Source organism: Sceloporus occidentalis, unplaced genomic scaffold, assembly GCF_023333645.1.
Source record: "Sceloporus occidentalis isolate IW3139 unplaced genomic scaffold, rSceOcc1.0.p SCAF_1, whole genome shotgun sequence".
Classification (NCBI taxonomy): domain Eukaryota; kingdom Metazoa; phylum Chordata; class Lepidosauria; order Squamata; family Phrynosomatidae; genus Sceloporus; species Sceloporus occidentalis.
The window spans coordinates 120,983,627-121,007,630 of record NW_028316981.1 but is presented as its reverse complement, the minus strand read 5'-3'; the positions used below and the strand labels follow the sequence as shown (position 1 = coordinate 121,007,630).

Below are 24,004 nucleotides of genomic sequence, written 5' to 3'. Positions count from 1 at the left end.
AATGTTTAAAGGAGCCCTGGTGGCGCAGTGGTTAAATGCCTGTACTGCAGCCATTCACTCAAAACCAGAAGGTTGCGAGTTCAAGACCAGCAAAAGGGCCCAAGCTCGACTCAGGCTTGCATCCTTCCGAGGTCGCTAAAATGAGTACCCAGACTGTTGGGGGCAAATTAGCTTACTTGCTAATTAGCTTACTTGCTGTTCACCGCTATGATCTTTGGAATAGCAGTATATAAATAAAAAAAATGTGAGCCATTGTTTTCTTTTCCAGATTGGTTGACAGATTTTAGTTAGAACTAGAGTAGATTCTGTCTCTGTAGCTTGAAGCAGCTCTGTTGTTATGCCATGTGTTCCTGGTGATTTATTTCTCCTAAGTGCGCTGAGTACAGCTTTCTAAAGTTGTAGATTTATCTTCAAATGGTTCTTCCTTGCATAAATCTGACATCCTTTCATCTCTTTTATATAGTTCTTCCATGTATTGTTTACATGTTCTTTTTATTTCTTTTTGGTCATGTAATGTGTTCCCCTGTTGGTCGTAAAGCATCCCCATTTTTGGTTTAAATTTACCTATAATTTCTTCAATCTTGTGAAAGAGATAGCTTGTTCTCCTTTTTTTTGTTGTCACCTTCTATTTTCTGCACTGACTATTATAGTAATTTTCTTTATCTTTGTGTACAAATCATTGAACAGTTGCATTCAGAGATCTGACTGGTGTCATAACTGCACCGCAAAGAGAAGTGCCATTTTGGGGCTTCTTTTTGCAGCGCGGAGAAGCCACACGGTTTGTACGCTGGGGCTCCTCTGCGCTGCAAATGGCAGCGGCAGCAGACCGCCCGTTTTGGGTGGTCTGTAACGCGCCACTGTTTCTTTTACTTCTCATCTGCCCGTAACTGCTTGAAGAGTTTCATCGGTCATCTATTGAGATTTCTCTTTCTTTTTGGCTGCAGAAAGTGCCTTTTTGCATTCGTCCCTGACGTTGTGCCAAAATACACTGCAGAAATAATCCAGTTTGACACCACTTTAACTGATCAGGTGTCCAGGACAGCAGCCAATAGGAAACAAAAAACAACTGAGATAATGGCAAAGCAAAAAGAGCAACAAACACAGTGTCTGAAACAATTCAAGTCCTGAGTATCAGATGACAAGAAGTTAGAGCAAAAGAGTTCCAAAAGCAAAGTCCTTAGCCATTCTCCAAGAAGCAGAATCATCTATCCCAAAGTCCAAAGGTCTAATCCAGGAAGTCAGGCAACAAGAGAGTCCATGAACAAAGTGCTTTTGCCAGAGAAGTCAGTTAATCATTTGACAAAGGTTCTAGCATTCTTCCCAGGCTTTTATCTCCAGCTTTCACTGGTGCAGCTGTTCCCTAATTGCTTGGCATTTGTTATAAATTCTTTATGAGTGATGCTGAGCCTCTCTTTCAGATTTTTGCTGGCTGAAGGATCGCACAGGTAAGTCTGCCTCCTCCTTCTCCCCAGTGCCCAAGCTAGCAGGAACCTCTGCTGCACTGGTGCTGGATTCCTGCCTGTCCTCGCTGGCAGCAGTCTCTGTTGGTACAGGCACTGAGGGACCAGGGCCAGACTAAAGGCTGGGTTCCTCTGCTTCCTCCTCTGAATCTCCAGCTTTTTCACAGAACATGACACCTGGCTCAATGCTAGGGAATTCTGAGAACTGTGTTTTTCTGAGATATTTAGCTTTCTCTGTCAGAGAGCTCTGGTGCCACAACAAACTACAATGCCCAGGATTCCCTAGTACTGGTACAGGGTAGTTAAAATGGTGTCAGACTAGATTATTTCTGCAGTGCACCATTGTCTCTGGCTTCAGTCCAGAGTTCTTCTGGCTCCCAGTCAGTTAATCCTGATAGTGGAAAGGCATTTTTACATTAATATTAAATTATTTAGGGATGTTCTTCAGGTTGTATTTCAGCACGATAGTTGATTTAGTGTTTTGTATCCTTACTAAATTTTGATATTAGCAGTTCATGGTCTGTGACATAGTCGGCTCCTGGTCTTGTTTTTGCTGAGAGAACAGCGTTTCTCGATCTTCTGCTTCTAATTATGTTGTCAATTTGATTTCTATATTGGCCATGGGGTGATGTCCATATATACCATTGCTTCTTTGGTGCTGGAAGAATATGCTTATGATGAACAAACTGTTGGCCTTGCAAAATTCAGCCAGTCACTTTCCTGTTTCGTTTATTGATCCTAGGCCAAATTTTCTTACACTCTTTGATCCTGCTTTGTTTCCTACTTTTGCATTCTGATCATCTATGATTAACAAGTCCAGTTTTAGTGTGTAATCAGTTTCCTCCTGGTGTCCAGCTCTTTCATTGTCTACTTTTTCTGCCTCTGTAGTTGAAGCATAAATTTGAGTTATGATTATATTGATGGGTTTTTCCCAAAATTGTATTAATATGATTCAAGCATACTTCACATTATATTTTCTGACTGATTTTGCTACATCTCTCCTCACTAATATTGTCTCCTAATTTTGTCAGGCTTTCATTTTCTGAGTAAAAGATTGTAATTATCAGACTCAAAATGTCCTATTCGTGTCTACTTTAGCTTGCCCACCCCAAGTACTGTAATGTTTATACATGTCATTTCTTGTTTTACTATCTTCCCCTGATTCATGCTTCTATCATTCTGTGTTCCTATTATATGTGTTGTGCAAGTTCAGACTTTCCTTTTACCTCTGAACATCGGAGCATCCTTTTCTCTTGAGCCCAGTTGTGTCATTAGCCACAGCACTACTTGTAACTGTCTTCTGCTGTACTCCAGTAGCTGGTTGAGTGCGAACCAATTTGGGAGTTTCATCTTCTGGCACTATCATTTCTTTCATTTTGGGTTGTCTCATCATAGCTTTTGGGGTAGAAGACATTCAAAATGGGTTTATTATGCCTCCTTCTGCACACATTCAGGGTATTACCACCCTTACAGTCACTACGTTTTAAGGAGTAAATCTCCTTGTTCATTGGAGGAGATCTCAGGATGGGTTCAGTATTGAATTCAGTCAGTTTAAGATGCAGGCAGGCAGGAACTGGTTCTTTTGGGAAGCAGAGTTTACCAGAATCTGGAAGCACCTGACTTTCCATGCCTCCGACAACAAATATCAGATGGATAAGGAAAATACTAGCTGACTTGTAACCTTGAGGTGGAGCTCAGAAGAAGTTATTATACAGAGGACACATTGTAGTATTTGACAAACTAAATCTAAATGTCACCAGGTCATTATTCCATCAGATTTCCTAGTATTCATGTGAATGGTGAAGCCACAACAAAATTTGGGGGCAGAAGGTTTTTTAAACTTGAGAGAGACCTCCCTCACAAATTTTACCTCTTCTGTTGTGGCTCTGTGTGTGTCCCCCCCACCCCCCCAAAACAAAACAAAAGGCATTTCAGGACATCTGCCTGCACGTATCCCTTCCTATCCCTGCAATCTGTGTTAATTTACACTCTCCCAAGAGTAGCAAAGGCAAATCAGAAAGATGTTGAAGCTGACGGGAAATGTATACCCGCAGGAAAAGAAGCTACAGTGTCCAGCCCTCTCTAGGCAGCAGATCATTTTCCTCAAGCTGAGGTCATCCTTGGTAGTCAGCCTCAATAGCAATTTTTTTTGCCTGTGAGCCCCTCTGCACTTGAAATGCCCTTCTGTTGCCCTGGGGAATTTCATTTTCCATAGTCTGTGAGTTGCAGCTGTTTCTCTAAGGTGGCTACATTTGATTGACAGTATAAATAGATGTTCCTCTTTCTTGGGGCATGCACAGAGCCCATACCTTCTTAGGACTGTTTTTTGCTAAATAGCTTGGCTCAAGATTCTGAAATCATCCAGATATTGGTGGGGGGAGAGTGGGGGTGCAGAAGAACCATCAGTTAAGCATGAATGCATAGGGGAATTCTCAGCTCACTTCTCTCCCTTCCTTGGTCTCTGATTCTGGAAGCCTGCCTGCCCAAACCTTTTACACACACACACACACACACACACACACACACTGGAATTTGCCTGAAATTTGAGTACTCCAAGAGCTCACTGTTTTATAACCTTTATTTAGGAATAACATTTCTGAAAGGTGGATAACAGCAGTTTAGTTCAGCTCTAATAATTCCATTATTCCCGAGCTGGGAATATAATTGACATTTGTAACTACATTTGTTCCTTCTACAATTTACTTAGGGTGTGTGCTGGCAATGAAGTGCTTTGCTTTTCAGACGAATGCCCTGAAGAAGTTGGCTTTTGTTGCATGATGAGCAAAAGACTCATCCATTTGTGGGTTTGCCCAACCTCTGATGGGGAAACCTAACTTATTTCTCTATGATTTAGCTCCATCTCTTGAACTGTAGCAGAAAAGATGTATAAGGCAAGCTCTTCCTTTCCTAGGAAAGTGGGCAGGCCATCTTCCAGAACTTCCTGAATCTCTTCTTTTGTTGTTTGCTTTTTGAACTAAAAGAGAGAAAAAGAGAATGGGGTTGATTTCAGGAGAACCAACCAGGGCAACTGGAACAGGCCTAGTTTTAATTGGTCAGACCAAAGAGAGGTAACTTCAGTCAAAATAATGCCACCCCCAACAGGAAGATAAAGGGAACTGGGTAAGCACTCTTGGGCTGAAAAAGAAATCTGACAGTTTATTTAAAAACAGTAACACATAATTTCAGGGCAGCTTTGCATTCATCTGTTTAAAAATATCCACATACTGAGCCACTTGTCATTTTCTGTGGATCCAGAGTTTAGAAAAGTTCCTATGTTTGATAAGAACTCCCTGAAACCTCCAGCATAGTCAGTGACCATGGAGACTGGCAGATTTTGACAGCTGTTGTCCCAAAAAGTAACTTTCCCATTTATATCTGATTTGGAGCTGGAGATTGTTTGGCTAGCAAAATATTCTGAATTACATCTCCCATAATCTTTCAGCATTGGTTAGGTTGTCTGGGGCTGTCAGGAACTGGAATCCAACAACAACTGGAGGGCTTCAACCCTGCTGTAATTATATAAGGATGCTGCTACTTTACCATCCCAAAGAGTGTATGTGCTTTGATGTGCATGCAAGAGTGTGTACTGTACATGTGTGCCTATGAGAGAATCAGAGAAAGGAAAGAGGAAACACATCTCTGTAACTATTTACTTGGGACCGCTACAGGATCCCATATCATTTTCACTGTTTCAAGTATGTTACCTAGAGAAACATAAATCACTTTCTTGGAAAACGGGATAATTCATTCATGGCAAAGATTTGTCTTTATTTGCCTCCCTTCTAGCCTGCCCATCTGTCCAGTGTGTAATGGTGTTCATCCATGTCATCATTCAGAGTTTTATACCAAACTTTAAAGGCAGTATCCAAGATTCTGAAACTATTTGGTTAAAGTTAAAGTTCAGACTGAAACCCAGAGCCGATTCACCATCCCACCAACAATGATGCCATCAGCTGTCAACATCTGTCTACCTACCTACCCATTTGTCTATTTCTTTTTGATGCTGTTGTTCATCAGCAAACTAGCAAGCAGAAATAAAGGTATGTGCACCTTTGAGCTTCACTGTTATTTCCATGCAAGGCAAACCCATTCCTACCCACAAACAAGACCAGTGCAATCAGACTTGACTCTCAAGATTTGAGTCACCTAAGTGAGTCATTTGCACCTATATATGGTTCCAACTCTACCTGCCACTTCTCTTTTCATCACACAAAATCAGAAATAAATAATGAGTCACAATTAAATTACTTTATGAAGACAGCAAGGGATAAAATGTGTTGCTAAAGTATGTGGGGATGGCAAGTGTGTCATGTATACATAAGATAAACAAGAATGTAGCTTATTTATTATGTTATGCTAAAATTCCCATAACACTAGTTCTCAAGACATTATACAACAGTTTAAAATACAGTAACAGAACAATTTAACTCATAATAAATCTTTCTAGCACACAATAAAGCATAGGCATAAGTATAACTCTAGCACAGGGTAAAAAGTATAAATAAGAAGTATATATCAAACCTACACAATGAAATACAATGAAAAATACAAGGCTGAAATATACAATTATCCTCTGAAATTAAAGTCACAATTAGTGTCCATTGTGTGCAGATAGAACTTGTGATTCAGGTCAATTCCTCCTGTGTTCATCATTCATCACAGCCTATTCCCCATAGTCTAGTGTTTTTCTTTTTGTTGCAAATGTTACAAATATCTGATTCTGGGGAGAACCTCATCAGCAGATAGACCATGGACTACATGCTGATGGAAGAAAGAAACTGGGGTACAATTCTGCTATCTTTCCTACATTTTAAGGGCTGATTGCTTTTCTTGAGAGTCTACCTTTCTGTACTGTAGTCCATCCTTTGTCTTACTAATAGTGTAGAGATTGACTGCCAAAAAAATAATTATTCCTGGCATGTGGCTTGTGCCTTGTTCTACGACTTTGTTGCCCACCACTCTTTTTCAAAGATGTGTTCATGTATGAAGAGGAAATTATAGCCACGGAGTAGGCAAAAATATAGAAAAATCACTAGAGCATCTTCTCCTGAGCCAGTCAACAAAAACTTTGGGGTATGATTTCTGTTAAGCAGCTTATGGAAAATTATAATTTGTAGTGCTTCTTTCCTTTAATTTTCAAGGGAAAAATGGTTGGTGGGAAGGAAATGTATTATTATTTATTATTATTAACCTTTATTTATAAAGCGCTGTAAATTTACACAGCGCTGTACATACAATCTTTTTAATTGGATGGTTCCCTGCCCTCAGGCTTACAATCTAAAAAGACACGACACAAAAGGAGAAGGGAGTGGTGGTGGGGAAGAGGCCTTTCTAGTAGGATAATACATATAAAATACATAGCAATACAGGAAATGATTCAATAAAACAGACAACAAAGGAACATCAAATAGCAAGTGACAGTTATGCAATGCCTGGGAATGCTTCTCTGAACAGGATGGTCTTCAACTCTGTTTTGAAGCTGGTTAAAGAAGTGATGGCTCTTGCTCACGGGGGAAGAATGTTCCAGGAATGAGGGACAGCGAGTGAAAAGGGGCGAATCCTAGATGGGCAGAGGAAATCCTGGGCTGGGACAGCAGACCTTGACTATCAGAACGGAGGGCCCTAGTGGGAAGGTGAGGAGAAATAAGGTCTGATAAGTGAGGAGGGGCCAGCCCATGGAGGGCTTTAAATGTTGACAGCAGGAGCTTATACTGAATGCGGAAAGGGAGGGAGAGCCAGTTCTGTGTGTTCTTTACTTTCATTTCCACAATGAGGGATAGTTTAGGGAGGGAAAAACACAAGATAAAAGTCAAATCACACTATTAGGATCAATTTGATTTAGGAGCGTACTGGAACATTAATCATTTACTCCCATCCCCAATATTGTGGCTCACTTACCTTGGTATCAAAAATGTTTCATTTTAGAGGGTGGCATCCAGAATACATGTCAACATGTGAAAGTCTCTGAGCCATATTTGGTCCTGTAAAGGGTGTCATTTCTCTCATTTCTCATCCAAAGATAACATAAGGCTACAGAGAGCCCCACAGCTATAGTAACAGGTGAGGCTCCTGGAGGATGGAGATAAGGCCTTGGCTCATATTTTTCCCATCCCCATTCTGATAAAGACACTTTGTTGTGCACTGGAGTTCTAGATCCTTTATCCTGTTCCTATTCTAAAAAATATGACTGCTCAGGATAGGAAACTTACATATTGCAGGTGGAGCATAGGATTCTTAGGCATAAGGATTTGGCATGAGGATTGCCCACAAAGTGTCATCAGTGTAACTGCTAGACTCTAGCAGACTCTTCTCCCCCAAAATGTATTCTTTGTTATTGCCATAGCTTGCTTGCTAAACAATACATGCTTAGAGCCAACAGTTGGGTAGGTGTGGTACAAAACAGAAGAGGAGGAATAGAGTTAATTGTCTGCTTTAGGCACACAAGGAACTGCCCGTTACACTACTGATACATCTAGTTAAGTACAGAGATGGGCAGTGGCTCTCTAGGGTTTCAGACAGGGGACTTTCTTACTTCTACCTGGCAAAGCATGTCCTCCACCACTGAGCTATGGGCCTTCCCCAGAGACAAGTCTGTGGAAGACTGTGATCTCGCCTCACTGTATATGATTTTGGATGCTAAGCAGGGTCAAGCCCATTTATTACTTGAACAGGGCCCACTCAGGAAATACTCAAGATTTCTTCTGGTAGGGGGAGCTCAGGAAGAAGGGTGCCTGATATCATGAAGAGCTGGCGCCTGTCCTATTCTATAGGTGCTGGTTTCTACTACAGTTGGAGAGCTTTTTGACCAAACAACCCCTGAGGGGATAAGAGAAGAGAGCCTGGGTCAGTCCAAAGAGGTTCACAGGAACATCAGCATCTGAAAGTGCAGGCAAACAGAGCTATCAATGAGTAGGCAAGAGGCAGGTAAGTAGAAAATGGCCTACCAGGTCATAATACAGAGAAGAGAACCGGTGAATGTGAAGTCCAAGAAGCATGCAGAAAGTCAGGAAAAACAGGTGTTGAATACAGCCACTTGATGTCTCAAGAGGATGCATGAATATACTGCTTTCTGGGAGGGGGGGGGGTCTAGCCATCACTGATTAGAATAGATTCTGCTGAGTCAAGCCCTGGTGGATTCTTGAGCTTCTTCACAGGTGACTTAATTGAGCATTGTCTTCCCCAGGAGCTTGGGAGCCTCTCTTCCTTAAAGTCTGTACCAACTTCTTTTTGTCAGGGAGGAGACGGGTGACTTCTCTAGTCCTCTGGGAAGGCTGAGCCTCAGCCTTTGCCTTCAGTGGACCTAAAGGAAGGCAGACAGCTGGAGATTCCAGTTCAGGCTCTGATTCCTTCTGTTAGGGACTGTTATCCTTACTTGCCTGTTATCCTTACTCTGTTGTTGTTAATTTAAGGCACAACACAGACATTCAGAGTGGTCAATACTGTGCTAGATAGCCCAATATAAAATCACTATGCTCCTATGAAAAAGCCAAGAACTAGGAAAGTGGCTTGTGATTCATAGAAATGTGATTGGGATGGGATAGGATAGGATAATCCATTTCCATTCCACCCACAGTGTACCTCATTAACTCTTTTAGACATTTTTATTAAGGGATGAAATTATAGATATTGTTGAACTGGCAGAAGATTAGTTGAATTGCACAAGGTAATATGCTGTTTCTCATTTTTCCTTGGCAGGTCACTATGGAAAGGATATTTATCGAAGTGGAGGTCCGGATTTCCATAATTTCATCTCCTCTGGGTTTGTCACGTTAGGAAGAGGACACAGCAAGGGTACAGTGGAAACCATTTTTTGCTAAATAGAAAAGATGTGTTTGAGTACAATCTCTCACTTGGAAGCTTGGTTACATATGACGCCAGATAACAGTATTGGTGAGGAACATCATAGGTTTATGCTGGAACCTACGAGTCAAATAAAGTGCCATTGTTGACCTCTTAAATACTGCAGAATGGGTGGGAAGGAATAAGCATTTTAAGCTTTGAAGCATATGGAAGCTTCAGTTACTGTTTGCAGTCTATTGCCCTATGTTTTCCTGGGTGTGTGGGTGCAGACTAGTATCTTTGCTGCCATTTGCTAGGAGACGAGAACATGGTGTGATGCCACCAAGGAATGAAAGGGTGTCACCATTCCAAAAGAGGGATGCTGCTATGGGGCCATAGTGCATCCCACTTATATTGTATGGATGTACCATGTAAACATAATGCTTATATCAGATGCAGCTCATGTTTTGGAACAGATGTCAGTGAATATAGGCAAATCTAACAGGAACATCTCCTACACAAACCCAGCTGAAAAAATACAGAGGAAGGCAAAACATTCACATGCTCCAGTGATATTACCCAGGTACATGTTTTGTTGCTTGTTGTTTGTTTTTTTCCAAACTAACCCAAAGGCATTTCAAAGCCAGTTTATAGCTAAGGATGGATGGGCTGTCCCTCTCCTTTCTGTACAGCTCCAAATGGAGTGACTTGGTGTTGGGCTAGCTAGGAATATCATTGGTAAAGCTAGTGGCCTTGAGAACTTTGTTTTGTTTTGCTTTACTCTGCTTTCCCTGGAACAAGTTGCTTGGCTGTCATGCATGAGCCTTTTAAAGATATTTGCTTTTGGAGTACCTTTTGTTGGTCCCTTGCTCTTTGCTTGTGGCATTTTAATGTCTGGATTCTAAGTTGATCTGTAGTGTGCCAGTGAGTTTGTTGATTGCCACACAACAGAGCACTGGTCTAGATGACCATTTGACATCCTCCAGCTTTTCACTTCTATAATTTTGGTGGGATTTCTGCAAGAAATGTTCCTTTTAGATTATGCCATAAGATTATTTTTGTATTATTCACTACCGAATTTGCATTTGCATTTTCAGTATAACAGGAGTGCACTATATATAGATATATCCCCCCTCAATATTTTAAGAATTTTATAAAGTGCTTTCCTTAAGGTTCATATATTTTTGTGTGTCTTCCTAATCTGTGAGAAATATAAAAATACGTATATGCACATATATAGATAGATATAGGTATAAATATATAATATTGTACAAATATGAAAACATGTCAGTATCCATATTTTGCACTGTGTTTGTTCTGTGTAACATAATCTGTATGCAGTACAATGCTGAGTGTGCTGATGTGGAGATGTGAAATAGTGAATTATACATACCATACTATCTTGGAATCATGGTGATAATCACAGGTGACATTCAGGAGTTTTTTTGGCACCAGAACCTGGATGAATTTTCTTTTAAGCACCCTGTTGTCTACTTGGGTGGATTTCTAATACAATATTGTGTGAATTTTTATTTTTAAATTACTTGTGCACATTCCGTTGCCTTTGGACTGTTGGAGAGTGAGTCAACCTGAAAAACTTGAGGGGAGAAAAGGATGGGCATTTTCTGTGCTGGACCACTTACTGGTTCTAAGATGCTGCATCCAGTCTAGCTGACCATCAAGTCTTTTCCAGTATCCACCTCACTCTGTGGTACATTTTCACATTGAGGGTGGTCTGTTCTGCAGGGCAGATGCAAACCACAGCGATAATCCCATTGTTTCCTGCTAATTCACTGTGAGACTGTTGTACATTTATATTACAGATGTATATGGACAAACTATTTCTATAGACACAATGTACTGTATGTGGAGACATATTGTTTCATCTATTCATCTCTGTTGTTTGTTGTTGTTGTTGCTGCTGCTGCTGTTGTTGTTCCCATGGATGCTCACCATTCCCAAGTTGTAAAAAAAGAAAAGAAAAAGAAATAAGAGAGAGCACTTTTCTGACATTCTTTACTGTTTAACCAAATGGAAGAAACTTTTCTTTACCAGTGTCATCCAAAGCTGTGTGAGTTCTGTGGAGCTGTCACAGAAGAACTAATATATGTGTATATTGTCTGTGTTTTGTGTGTTCAAATAAAGTTTACTGAGGTGGAGGCAGAGCACATAGGACCGTGCTCTCCTGTGGGGAAGGGTGATACACAAAAGGAAGCAAAAATTGTCACAAATGTATGGACAAAGAACCAAACCTCAGAAGAAGGCAGTTGTATGAACCTCCTCTGAGCCTGTTTCCCCCCCCCCCCAAGGTTTTCACTGAAACTTCAACAAAGGTAGGGAAGGGAGCTCAAGCAGAGCTGGAAAGCACAGAACTGTGCAATCCACAAATCAATGGGGTTCCCTGAGGGCAGGGAACCGTCCAATTAAAAAGATTGTATGTACAGCGCTGTGTAAATTTACAGCGCTTTATAAATAAAGGTTAATAATAATAAAGAAGCTTCTAGAGATCTATCTTCTTACCTGTCCCAGGCATTCTAGTTTGTTTCCAAGAGACTTGACGTATACTATGTTAGTCCTTATGCACCTGAGAAAGTAAGGGTAATCCCTTTGCTTACAATTGTAGGTATGATTGACAGGATAGAAAGGTGGGGGGAAGAATATGCAGGGGAAAAATAAATCAGTGATAGCAGCTGTGGGCAAAACAGGAAAGTGTTGAGTGAGCTTTTTTGCTATCTGGCTTCATTCAGTGTTGCCAACTCTCACTGTTTAATTAGAGGCCTTTCTAGAATTCATTTGCTTTCCCTGGAATGGTGAATCTTTTCTCTAATAATGTAATTAATTACAGCACTGGTTGTCAAACTTTTAGATCTTCCTTGGCCAATGAAAAAAGCTTGAAAAAAATCACCCACAGACACCCCAACAACACCGTTTGAATTAAATTTTAAACTCCTCCCCATTTCTAAATTATTTCATTTGAAGCATATCCCATTTATTTCAGTAATTCTCTCTTCCAAATAAGAGACATAACAGTCTAACCAAATGATGCCTTCTTTATTATTTTGGAAGCCAGGTTTATCTATGTTTGAGCTGTGAGACTTGGCAAAGTCGCTTGCATAGTTGTGTCTAGTGTGGCAGCTTTATGTTCTGTGCCTTATTGGTTTGGCCTTTGTAACTTAGTTTGAGCTGTTTCAATGTTTATGGGTAAACAGCTCTGCTTGTGCAGTCTTCATAAAGACAACCTCACCGGATACCTTCCAAAGAGAATGCTGAACTACTTGGGTAACTTTGGACTGATTCTTGGTTTAAAACAAATATGATTTTTTTAAAAAATGCCTTTTGCAAGTAAAGATGCACTGGTCGGTTTGAGAAATGTGCATCCCAGCCCACTAGTTAATGCTGCTGTTTGCATGTTTACATATAATTATGCATATGGAAGTGTTGTCTTGCTTATCTGATCCCACTGCTTTAGATGCTTTAATTGCAGCCATGCCTCTTGAGATTGTATTTTAATTGTTTATTGGCTATGAATTTTTTCAGTGCAACTTATAGACAAAGGTTTTTCTCTCCCAGAAAAACTGAAGCTTTTGGAGATAAGCTACCATCGTTGCTGTAGCTTGATAGAACTCCCTCTGGAAAAGTTCAGTTTTGTAGTGCATTATCTCAGGTGGCTTCCACTTATCATTAATTTATTGTTTAGCACTGTGTTAATTGGGCTTAAATGTCTGATTCTGTGTGTAGTTTTGTTTGCTTGTTTTTTATTTCATTTGCAGAAGGATACACATGTGCTTTCCACACAAGTTGATTTCTGTGATATATTTGTGCTCTAAGGGCTGAGTAGCAGTCCAATAGGGAGATCCTTCAAAATAATGGAAACAGGTGTACATGACATGTGAAATACCACAAATGCCAAACAGATAAATTGAGCATTTTGACATTCCACAACTTTCTGAGCTCGGGTGATGTACCTTTGTGGTATGAGACTTTGCTAGATGAGTCATCTCAGCCTGACATTTCAGTCTATAAAATTCTTCCAAAATATATTTGCCAAATCATGGGATCAGTTGGAGAGCATTCAAACCATAGACATACTGGTGATGCAGAATCTCCCTGCATCATGCTCTTCCTTTCAGAAGTTGAATGCTGAAACTAATCACATAACAAAAACATGCCATGCACAATGTTTCATTGCTTTATTTAATTTGCTTGCACCACTTCCATTCCCTGGAGAATGTACAGTACAAAGTAATATCCATTTAAGGTTTACATAGTAGAGATGATCTTTCCAGACGTTTACCATTCATGTATGGAGGAAAAAGAGGCACACTGTAAGCTGTTAACTGATGTGGCAATTGTCTGTGCAGTTATATGACCCATTTTCTCAGTTTACAACCAAAACACTTTTATTTCTAACTGTCAGATCAGGCTCAGGCACAAGCAGCAAAATGTGGTTTCCTGCTACATGAACAAACCTGCTTGAGCCTTCAGCTTACCTAGTCCCTCTCTCGACTCTCCTTTTGCACAAATGACAGGAAAAAATTAAAGATTTCCACTTCTGCTTTTACCCCAACCATAGTTCCAAATCATTTCCAGACTTTGGTAACCATGGTTTGTTTAAACTATGATTTCTAAATAAGCCAGGATCTGAAACCCCTGGATCAACTTCAGCTTTTTTCTCAGTTACCTATAGTATGAGTAAATCAAAGTTCTTCATGTTCATGTGCCAGAGGAAACCATGCTTAGACTAAATCCAAAGCCACTCCATTAAATCTTCATATGGTGTGTTAAAGAGGGAAGGAAGGAAAGTGTTCAAGCCTAAGGACTTATAGGCTTCTCCAAGTAGCAATTCTCTTTTCTTGTTATCTTTGAACTAGACCTCCACATTTGCCAATTATGAAATGAATGAACAAAAATTTGACATTATAATTTATTCAAGATAAATCAGTATTTTGATGCAGATTGAAATAAAATCCATTGACAACCCTATTTAAATATTCTATGCTCTTTTTCAAAATGAATTATAGGCAGCAATGGATAATGCTGGGGCTGTGGCATTTTTATTAATAGTAAGAAACTTTTTTCTTGATTTTTCTTCTTTTAAAACCAAAGCAGCTTGATTATCTTACTTTGAGTATGTGGAACTGCAATTGCAACTCCACAATTTGTAATATACTGAGCTAAACACAGACCACTAGCATGCACTGATGGACAATTTATCAAAACCTGATGAAATGTGTTACCTCTTTGGAGGGCCATATTTTTCTTAGTAGGCCCCCAAATATGTAGGCCTGAGCTCTTTCTAGCACAAAGTGGTTTGAAATGTTTAATATTTAGTGCCTGAGAGTGTTCCTTCTCCTTTGCACTTTATTCCATTTTCCAAAACATTGGTGAAGCAGCTGTGCAAATGGTCTGTAATCTAAGCCACTGACCAGTCACTCCTTGCAGAGTTTATATTATTATGTAGACAAAAAATATTACAAAGCAAAATACTTCCTCAGAGCTAGCATAGCAGATCAATGAAGGCAGGAATTGCTCAGTGTTGCATTTCTTTGCTCCTTGACATTTACATTGTCTTCTTAACCTTGTTCTTTCACTTTGCAGAATGGAACATCCTTTGTTTGCTCCCCCCCCCCCAAAAAAAAAAAATAGGTTTCTTATTTCTTGAAGTATGAGATAAGATGACGCAGTTGAAAAATGTATAGTGAAGGTGATTTTCTACAAATGCATAATACAAAATGAGACATATTCTGCACTGGAATGTGCCTTTCTTGAAAACTCTCCCTCACCTCTCCTTGTGTCTGTTGCTGCCTTTTCCACCTTTTATTTTGTTCTCTCCTAGTTGATAGTTCCCGTATAGGTTTAGCCCTTCTGATAACACATCTCTTTTCTTTTCCTACCATTACCTGTGGGAGGCAGTTCTGTGTAAAATTTCCTTCAGAGGATGGTAATATACTGGACCACACATAAATATATTCTGGAAACACCCCCACTCATGTCTCAGGATGGTTTTAGAGATCTTGGTGCACTAAAAATCACCTCAAAAGAGTTACAAACATTACTTCCATGATATCAGGGCTTGAATTAAATGTCATGCCCACGTGGTTTCATAGTTTCTTAAGAAGCATATTTTGTAAAATGAGTTACATATATTTCAATCATGTGTTTTGGAGGGGCATATCAACACTCTAAACAAATGTAGTAAAATCAAGTACTGAATTATTCTTGTTAACATCTCCTGTGCTGCATGCAGTTCGTTTGAATAGCAAAAGGAACAAACAATTCTCATATGTATGAAAACTGTCATTATATATAAAGTCCGTAACTTTCAGCAGTTTAATCCAATGAACTCTAAATGAAGGAGCCCCTTCCTGCTAAAACAATCTGGTGTTTGCAGCAACCCAATTAAGTGCTGGCGGATACCCATCATCTATACACCAATATTATAAGAAAGAAAACATGGAGAAGAGGAGGGACATGGAGCAAGAGGAAGAGGCTTTCCAAATACAGAATATTTTTATGAGTATTTTGTAATGAATTTGTATTTTTATTGTATGTTTCCAAACTTTGTGTGTTAGAGAAGCTGCTGCTGCTGCTGCTGCTGCTGATGTCAAAGCAAAGCAGAGAATAGGCACAAACAATATGGGAAATGAAGGCAGGTTTGTGGGGGGGGAAATAAGATAAAAGTATACAATTCACCACTTTCATGGACTGTACATTTAGTGCACTTTGTACCAAGAAAACAAAAGGGACCATACATGATAAAGTATGGGCGAAGATCTTCATTGCACTTTGCATTTAATTTTGAAATGTTTGTGTGTTTTCCTACTTAATTTGTCTCTAATACACTTATCCTATTATTTGCAACAGAATGTGGTTAATTTGGTGAATTATTCCACAGAGTCCCTGATAAAATTCCAAAATACAGATTTGGGTGAGAGCTTCTCTTTTTTTAAGCAAAATCCTTGAAGCCACAGACTTTCCCACTTACTAGCTTGTTTTCTCTCTTTTCGTTATGTAACCTCTCTCTGAGTGCTGTCCATGGTCCTGGTTCCTTCTTCATGTAATCTTAAAATAATGCAAAGTTTTGTCTCTGCAGATTCTCTTTCAGAATCATTGCTGACTCCTTTTCTGTTGCATACCTGAAAGAAAATAAACCAACTAAAAACACTGTGTAGTTATGCATCTGTATAAATATGTGTGTCTCTGTGCATGCTCCCCTTTACTACTGAGGCTCAGATTTCTGAAACACAGGACAAACTGTCTCTGCTCCATACCTTCAAGGGGTATAATTGGGACTCTCCCAATGTGCCACTTCATCAGATGCCCCTGTTCCCTAAAATGACTTTGGTTCATTAAACAGTTAATATATTCTCTGTCAGATATGATTAAGGAAAGTTGGATGGAGCATAGTTTTACTGCAGCAGCTACAGCTCACCACGAATAATCAGTGCAAAAACTGAGGCTGTGACATCTAAGGCTTCTGTTGTGTTAACACTTGTTAGAAATATCACATTGGCATGAGGTAATCAAACTGGAGTCTGCATCCCAATTCATCAGTTTATTATCACATTGGATAATATCTATTCACTTTGATTTCATTGTGTACAATGTTTTCTGATTATCAATGTATGCTAATCCAGATTCTGCAGTAGTTACAGATAACCAGGACAAGATAGGGTGCGTCATCACAGAATTATATTTTTCATAAATGTGGGGAAAATAAATTTGGCAAGTGCAATTTTAAAGAAGAAAGTCTTCCTCTAGCTGCATGGTGTGTAGGTGGGAAATACAAGGTCCAAGTGCATTCTGTACACGAATGGTGAAAATAGCTCATAAATGGGGGGGGGGGGGGAACCATGTTAAATTAAGCCCCTTTTGTTCTTCCTGTTACAGACTTGCATCTTTTTTTCTGATGTCACAGGTATAACTGACATTGTAAAGCTGAAAAGGTAATATGACAGCTTCATTTTCTGCCTTTATAGAGAACAACACACTCTGAACTTAAATTTTGTTTTTTATCTTTTTTATTTTTGGAAATGATGGAGAGTGCCAATAATGAATCACTATCAGCTTTAGCATTGGGTTCAGTGGGCAATGAATGGTAGTTGCCAGTAAGAGAAGGAAACAGAATCAGACATTAGCAATTAGAAAGGAAATTGCAACCGAGAATACTTCATGTATTTGGATAGCAGGTGCCTTGCCACTGGGTTTGGGGCTTAGGGAGCCACTGGAGCACATGTGAACTTCCCAAATATAGCAGAGAAGCTAAAGAAGTTGTTTGTAAACAATAGATAGGAATCATGCTTGGAATGTAGTAAAAAAGAAGTATAATCTGTTCCAAAGAAACAGCAAACAGCTTTGCCAAACAGCAAAGGAGCAAGAAGAGGAAGAGGCTCATTTCTAAAGGATATATATACAGTGTGCCTGAGCCATGCACGGACGCACTTTACATAGCTTCCAACTTATGCAGAAGCCACGCAGGGAGAATAACACGTGCCCATTATTTCCTATCGGGCTCGAGCATGGGCAGATTTTCCCTTACGTGGGAGGATTTGGAACGTATCCCCCGGATAAGGAGAGGGCCCACTGTATCTCTCTCTCTCTCTCTCTCTCTCTCTCTCTATATATATATATATATATATATATATATATATGGAGAGAGCCATGATGTAAAACATGGGAAACAGGTTGAGAGTATTTGGGTAGAAATTAAAAGGGAGTGAAACAACAACCCACATCCATCATTGGGGGCAGGGGTGTACTGTGGAATCCCAAGCCAAAATGAAGACCTTCCTTCCTCAAAGAAATGACCAAATATTGAAAAAGGAAAAATGTGGTGGTAATGGCATCACCCCACCTAATATTTGTTGGAAGTCAAGCTCTGCCAAGAATGTAAGGCCCAACAAATTTCTTACTTGCCTTGCTGTTAATTTCATTGTCCAGATGGTGGGAGAGAGATTGACTATTTTGGACTTGATCCTAACCAGCAGGGAAGAATTGATCAATAGAGTGGAAGTGATGGTTCTTAGATGGGAGTGACCACATCCTCCTGGGATTTTTTGTATAGAGGAAGTTGGAAGTCAAATGTACCCATATGCACAGACTGGAATTTAAGACAACTGATTTCAGTAAATTTAGGGAAATATTGGATCAAATTCATTGGTCAGAAATGCTCAAATGGAAAGGAGCTAATGACAGAGGTTTTTTTAAAGTGAGATATTGAAGGCACAGTTGCAAACAACTGAGATAAGATAGAAAAATGGGAGATGTTCAAAGAAGCCAGGTTAGATGTAGAGATAAAGTCAGGGCAATTAAAGCTCAGAATGAGTTCAACCTGACTCAAGAGGTTAAAATTAATTAAACAGTGTCAGGTTTTGTTTTGTTTTGTTTATAATGGCAAGTGTGGAGAAGATCATAAAAAGCTAACAAGAAACAAAGAGAAGGTGGAACTGCTCAATGCCTCTTTGCCTCAGCCATCTCTCAAAACAAAAACAGAGCTCTTCTTGGTGTAGATAATATGAATGCTGCAGTAAGAGGAATTCAGGCCAGAACAAGTAAAAAAATACAGGAACAACTAGATACTCTAAATAAATTTACATCTCCAAGGCTGTACACACTGCATATAAGGGGACTAAAAGAACGTGTAGATGTAGTCTCAGAGCAACTGTTGATAATCTTTGAGAATTCTTGGAGAATAGCACAGGTCTCAGAAGACTGGAGGAAGGAAAATGTTGTCCCTATTTTCAAAAGGGGAGGGGAAGAAGGATCAAAGTAACTGCTGACCAATCAGCTTGATGTCAGTACCAGAGAGGTTTGCAGAATGTATCAAGAAAGAGGCAGTTCGTGAGCATTTAGGAAGGAATGCTGTGATTAATTTAATCCAGCACGGGTTTCTGAAAAACAGGGCATGCTAAACTAATCTTACCTCTTTTTCTGATAGAGTTAAAAGCTAGGTAGATGAAAATGGATAATGTGGATGTAGTATATCTTGACTGGAGTTAGGCTTTTGACAAGCTTACCCATGATATTCTTGCAGACAAACTAGTGAAATGTGGTTTAGACAATGATACTGTTGGGTGGATGTGTAACTGGTTGGTGGACTAAACCCCAAAAATGTCCATCAATGGTTCTTCTTTATCCTGAAGTTAAGAGACTTGTGGGATGTATCATAGCTCTGCCCTGGGCCCAGCATTATTCAACATCTTTATAAATGATTTGGATGATGAAATAGAGGGGTTGCTTATCAAATCTGCAGATGACTCCAAATTAGGTGAAATGGCTAATACCACACAGTTGAGAATCAGAATGCTACAACTTTTTCCACATAGCTAGTCTCAAAGATGATACAGCATCCCTCTGCATACTAATATTCCAGACTGACATGGCTATGGCTATGAATTCTACTCCATTGTTGAATGCAGTGAGACTCACTTACAAGTAAGCATTTATGTCTTTTCTTGAAGAAAAGATAAACTAAAAATAGTACAGTGTATGACTGACTTGCATAAAGTTATGACTGGAGTTTGTGGAAAGTGAATATTAGAACATTCTTCACCCATTCACATAATATTAAGACTACAGAGGAGGCAATATAGATAACCCACAACATCTAGAATCCAGCATAGTCTTCCATATTCCCCTGAACCTTCTCATGTATCCTCCAGAAGCCCCCCCCCCCACACACACACACACACTTCATAGATTCAGGGTGGCAGATGAAGAAGGAATGTGTTCCACCAGTGGTGTCTGTTACACTGAAATAAAGACAAAGTTGTGCTGGTTGCAAGGGTTTTGTTGTTGTTTTGTGCTCAGAAAACAGTCCTCTTCTTGTTTATATATGTTCAAAAATGAAAGAAGATGGTTCTGTTTGAGCCCTGTGAAATTAAACATCTGCACTGCATTATGGCCCCTGCATTTAAAACAAGCAAGAAAATATGATTTTGCATATAACACACAGATGTAAATGAACATATCTGTAACTGGCACAGATTGGAATTAGAAGCAGAAGGAAATGGAACATTCAATGAATCAGATATAAAAGAGCTAGTGAGTCTCAGGAGATTTTATACCTCAAATTAACCTATTCAGAGACATAGCCGTGTCAGTTTGTAATATCAGTATGCAAAGGGATCTTGTAGCACTTTTGAGACTTAACTCTGGGAAAGAAGTTGTAGCATAAAATTTCAGACTTACCAAGTGTATGAAAGCTTATGCGGCAACTTCTTTCACACAGTCTCAAAGATGCTACAATATCCCTTTGCATACTAATATTTGGTGGGGGGGGGAGCAGGATAGAAATAAATATAATAATATTATAATAATTTGCATATGCAAATAAACCCATAATCCAGGGTAATTTGGGGAAGAAAATTTTCTTTTGTAGACCTTAACATCCGGTCTCTGTTTTACATCTGACAGATGGACATATGAGTATCCCTATGAAACAGCATGGTGTAGTGGTTTGTCCATGGATGATCTTGAGCAAGTCACACTCTCTCTCAGTCTCAGGGAAGGCAATGTCAAATCCATACAGCAACAACAAAGACCATTCATCTATGTACATGTGTTTCTATGTATCTTAAAATTGGCATTTGACTTGCCTTGAATTTCATAGGCAATTCCTTGCCTTGAATTTCATAGGCGAGGAATTTCTTATGCAAGGAATGCTCTGAGAGGTTTTGCCATTGCCTTCATCTGAAACTTAATCTGTTATTTTATTATTGTTGTTGTGATTACCATATATACTCATGTATAAGTCGAGAAATTTAGGTTAAAAACTTGACCCCCAAAACCTAGGTCAACTTATGCATGCATCAACATGATACATCCGTGCTTTTTCCCAGTTGGGCTGCCTCCACGGGGACAGCCCAGCTGGGAAGAGGCTGGGAAGCATGATCCATTGCCCCCGAAGACTGTCTCCAATTGAACTGCCTCTGTGGGGACAGCCCAAGTGGGGAGAAGTTGGTAAGGATGATCTATCACCCCTGTAGTCTCTCTCCAACTAACCCTCAACTTACCCACGGGCCATATAAAAATCTACACTTTTGGCCCCAAAAGATGAGCTCCAGTTATACACAAGGTCAATTTATAGTCGAGTATATACAGTATATTTATTTATATCCTGTCTTTTTCCCAGTCTGGAATTCAAGGTGGCTTACAAAAGGTAAAACAGATCCAGCTAAAAAAATTGCACCATACAAAATTTTAAAATATAATTAAACTAGCAATAAAATTAAAAACAGCCCTCATCATCCTGTATTCCTTAGCAGTCTGCCATCTAGGTACTAGCCACACCTTACGCTGCTTAGCTTCCAGCCACACCTTACGCTGCTTAGCTTCCAAGATCCATATTTATATCTCTTCACATACATATACACATCCATGAATGCACAAACATCAATATGCAGAAAGAGATGTAAGTTAATGTATGTCAAATGCCCATGAATTAACCAATCTCCATTCCTCTTATACATCCCTTTATCTCATACCTGGGGTACAAGAGGGAGAATTAATGGAAAATCTTAATGTTCTTACAGGCAAAAGAAATTGACAGGCTTAATAAATCGTGAGTCTCTTTTTACACATTCAGAAATCTCCTCACCTGCACTTATCACCTGACCACATTTTGAATGATGGGAATAGACTGTTATCATTTGCCACTGTGAATAAAGAGATCATTAATTTGGATGTAACTGGCACTAATTGGTAAACAGCTGTGTCAGTCCTCTGGGTTTAAAGAAAAGCTGCTGAAGGCTAAGTAGTTGGCTTTTGCATTGTTAAGATGGTGCCACTTGCCACCATTGTGTCACATGCACCTGTGTCTTTAAGTAGGCATCCTTTGTCTCTTCTTTTGTCTGTGGATTTATATTCATCTTAGCTATTTTGCAGCAACCTGTTTTGCAATAATGAACCCCTCCTTCTCTGCCTTGTGTATTATGTCAAAATAAATCACACCACTAAAAGGAAAATCCAGGCAGGTATTGAATACCCTTTCCTGGGAAGGCTTCTGTCAGCTACATGGCTCCTGTTTTGGCAGCTGGCTTTAAAGGGTGGCAACTGTGGGCTGCCTCTGTCGCTCTGAGTGCTGTTACACATGTAAACAGGGAGCTGCTTCAGCATTCTCTTTGAAAGGGTTTCTCTTTCAGTTTCTACTGACTTGTATAAGGTTGTAGAAATGGGCCTGTCATTTCCTGGACTGTCTCTTATTTACCTCTTTAAAACAGGTGCTTTACTGGCAAAGAATTGTATAAGAAAGTCAGTATACTGAAAAGGCACAGGAGTGTCTTTTCCAGTGTTTCACAGCTAACTCTGTTGTGAGTGTGACCCTTTAGATATTACAAAAACATAATGTTGTAATGTTCATTCCTTAGAAATATAGGGGAAGGTAATGCTCCAAATGTCCACTAGGTCAAGGCTGGGCTAGGGTATTCCACATGCAACACGTCTCCTAAAATTAACCAGTATCATTTTTCTAATGATAATATGCCAGACAGAGAGGAGGAGCTTGCAAGGTACTCCTGTAGGTACCTATAGAAAAAGGAACAAGCAAGAAAAAAAGAAGATATTGCAAGGACGTGAGCCATGCTACATACTGCAAGGTAAAGAAACACATTTCTTTTCTGTCCACTTGTGCATGGCATTAGACTCTTTCAAAAGAATCCCATTGAACTAGTTTAGGATGGAGGTAGTGACATGCCCAAGGATTATCAGCAAACCTCACACACAATAGCAGAGTTAAACAGATTTCCTATACAGTTGGCCCTTCTTATATACGGATTTCTTATACACAGATTCAAGCATCCACAGTTTGAAATTGTTAAAAAACGTATAAATTTCAAATATCAAACCATGATTTGTCCATTTTTTTTAAGGGGCACCATTTTGCTATGTCATTATATTTAATGGGACTTGAGCATCCACGGATTTTGTTATCCACGGGGGATCTTGGAACGTATAACAAGGGTCCACTGTATTTAAACAACTGAAACATTCTGGATTCTGTTCCTTAATCCTCCTAGAAAATTGTGCTATCAGTACAAGCAAATAAAGATAACTCTTTTGCTGAAGGTAATGCAGCATTAGCAGAATCACACCATTATCAACATCCTTTTTCCCCCTTCTAGTTATCTCTGAAATATAAAATGTATTTGGTGAATTGTGGTTGGGGTGGACTTTAAAGAGGGCTTTGTTTGGGACTTTATTAGCAGAGATAGCACAGTACAGCTGTGAGAGTAATTTAATTAACAGAGGACTGTTCATACAAAAATAAATGTATATTTGTTTTTTTAAAAAAGAGGCTGGAAATTAGAATGTTTCCCATCACTACTGTTTCCTATAGAACTCTTAAAGGAGTAGGGAGCCTTGTTAAATGTTGAAAATTTTAATTAAACATATAGTGTAATGGGTTTTAAAGTCCCAGAATTTACTGTTATAATGTCCAGTACCAAGTATTTATTGACAATGACTGAAATCCTATTAGGTAGTCCCAATGAGAGTGGACCGGCTGAATCTATTGTTGAATGGTGAGTCAATACATAAGTAAATCCTATTGAGTCAATCAATGGTTTTAGTTAAGACTAACATTGGGATTTAGGCAAGTATGAATATCTGGATTTGCCCACCAGTATTTGGAATGTAGGGATCAATATGCGATTTTCAGAATGTGTTTTACCACAACAGATTTTTCAGGCTTGATTGCTGATATATTATCTTTGATGTCAAAAATCAAAATCAAAGGACTAAATAAAGTTTAAACATAAAGGATAACA

The 24,004-nt window shown here is 39.3% G+C and overlaps 1 protein-coding gene across 4 annotated transcripts in view; it reads left to right on the top strand.

Moving 5' to 3' along the window:
• Positions 1-24,004, top strand: part of LOC149322051 (protein shisa-6-like) — a 404,892-nt gene that overhangs the window by 66,967 nt on the left and 313,921 nt on the right. For all 4 annotated transcript variants that reach the window (XM_089533833.1, XM_089533825.1, XM_089533807.1 and 1 more), the window contains one exon: positions 9,156-9,251. In XM_089533833.1, coding sequence (XP_089389959.1) covers positions 9,156-9,251 — 96 coding nt within the window. The remainder of the gene's footprint in view (positions 1-9,155; positions 9,252-24,004) is intronic.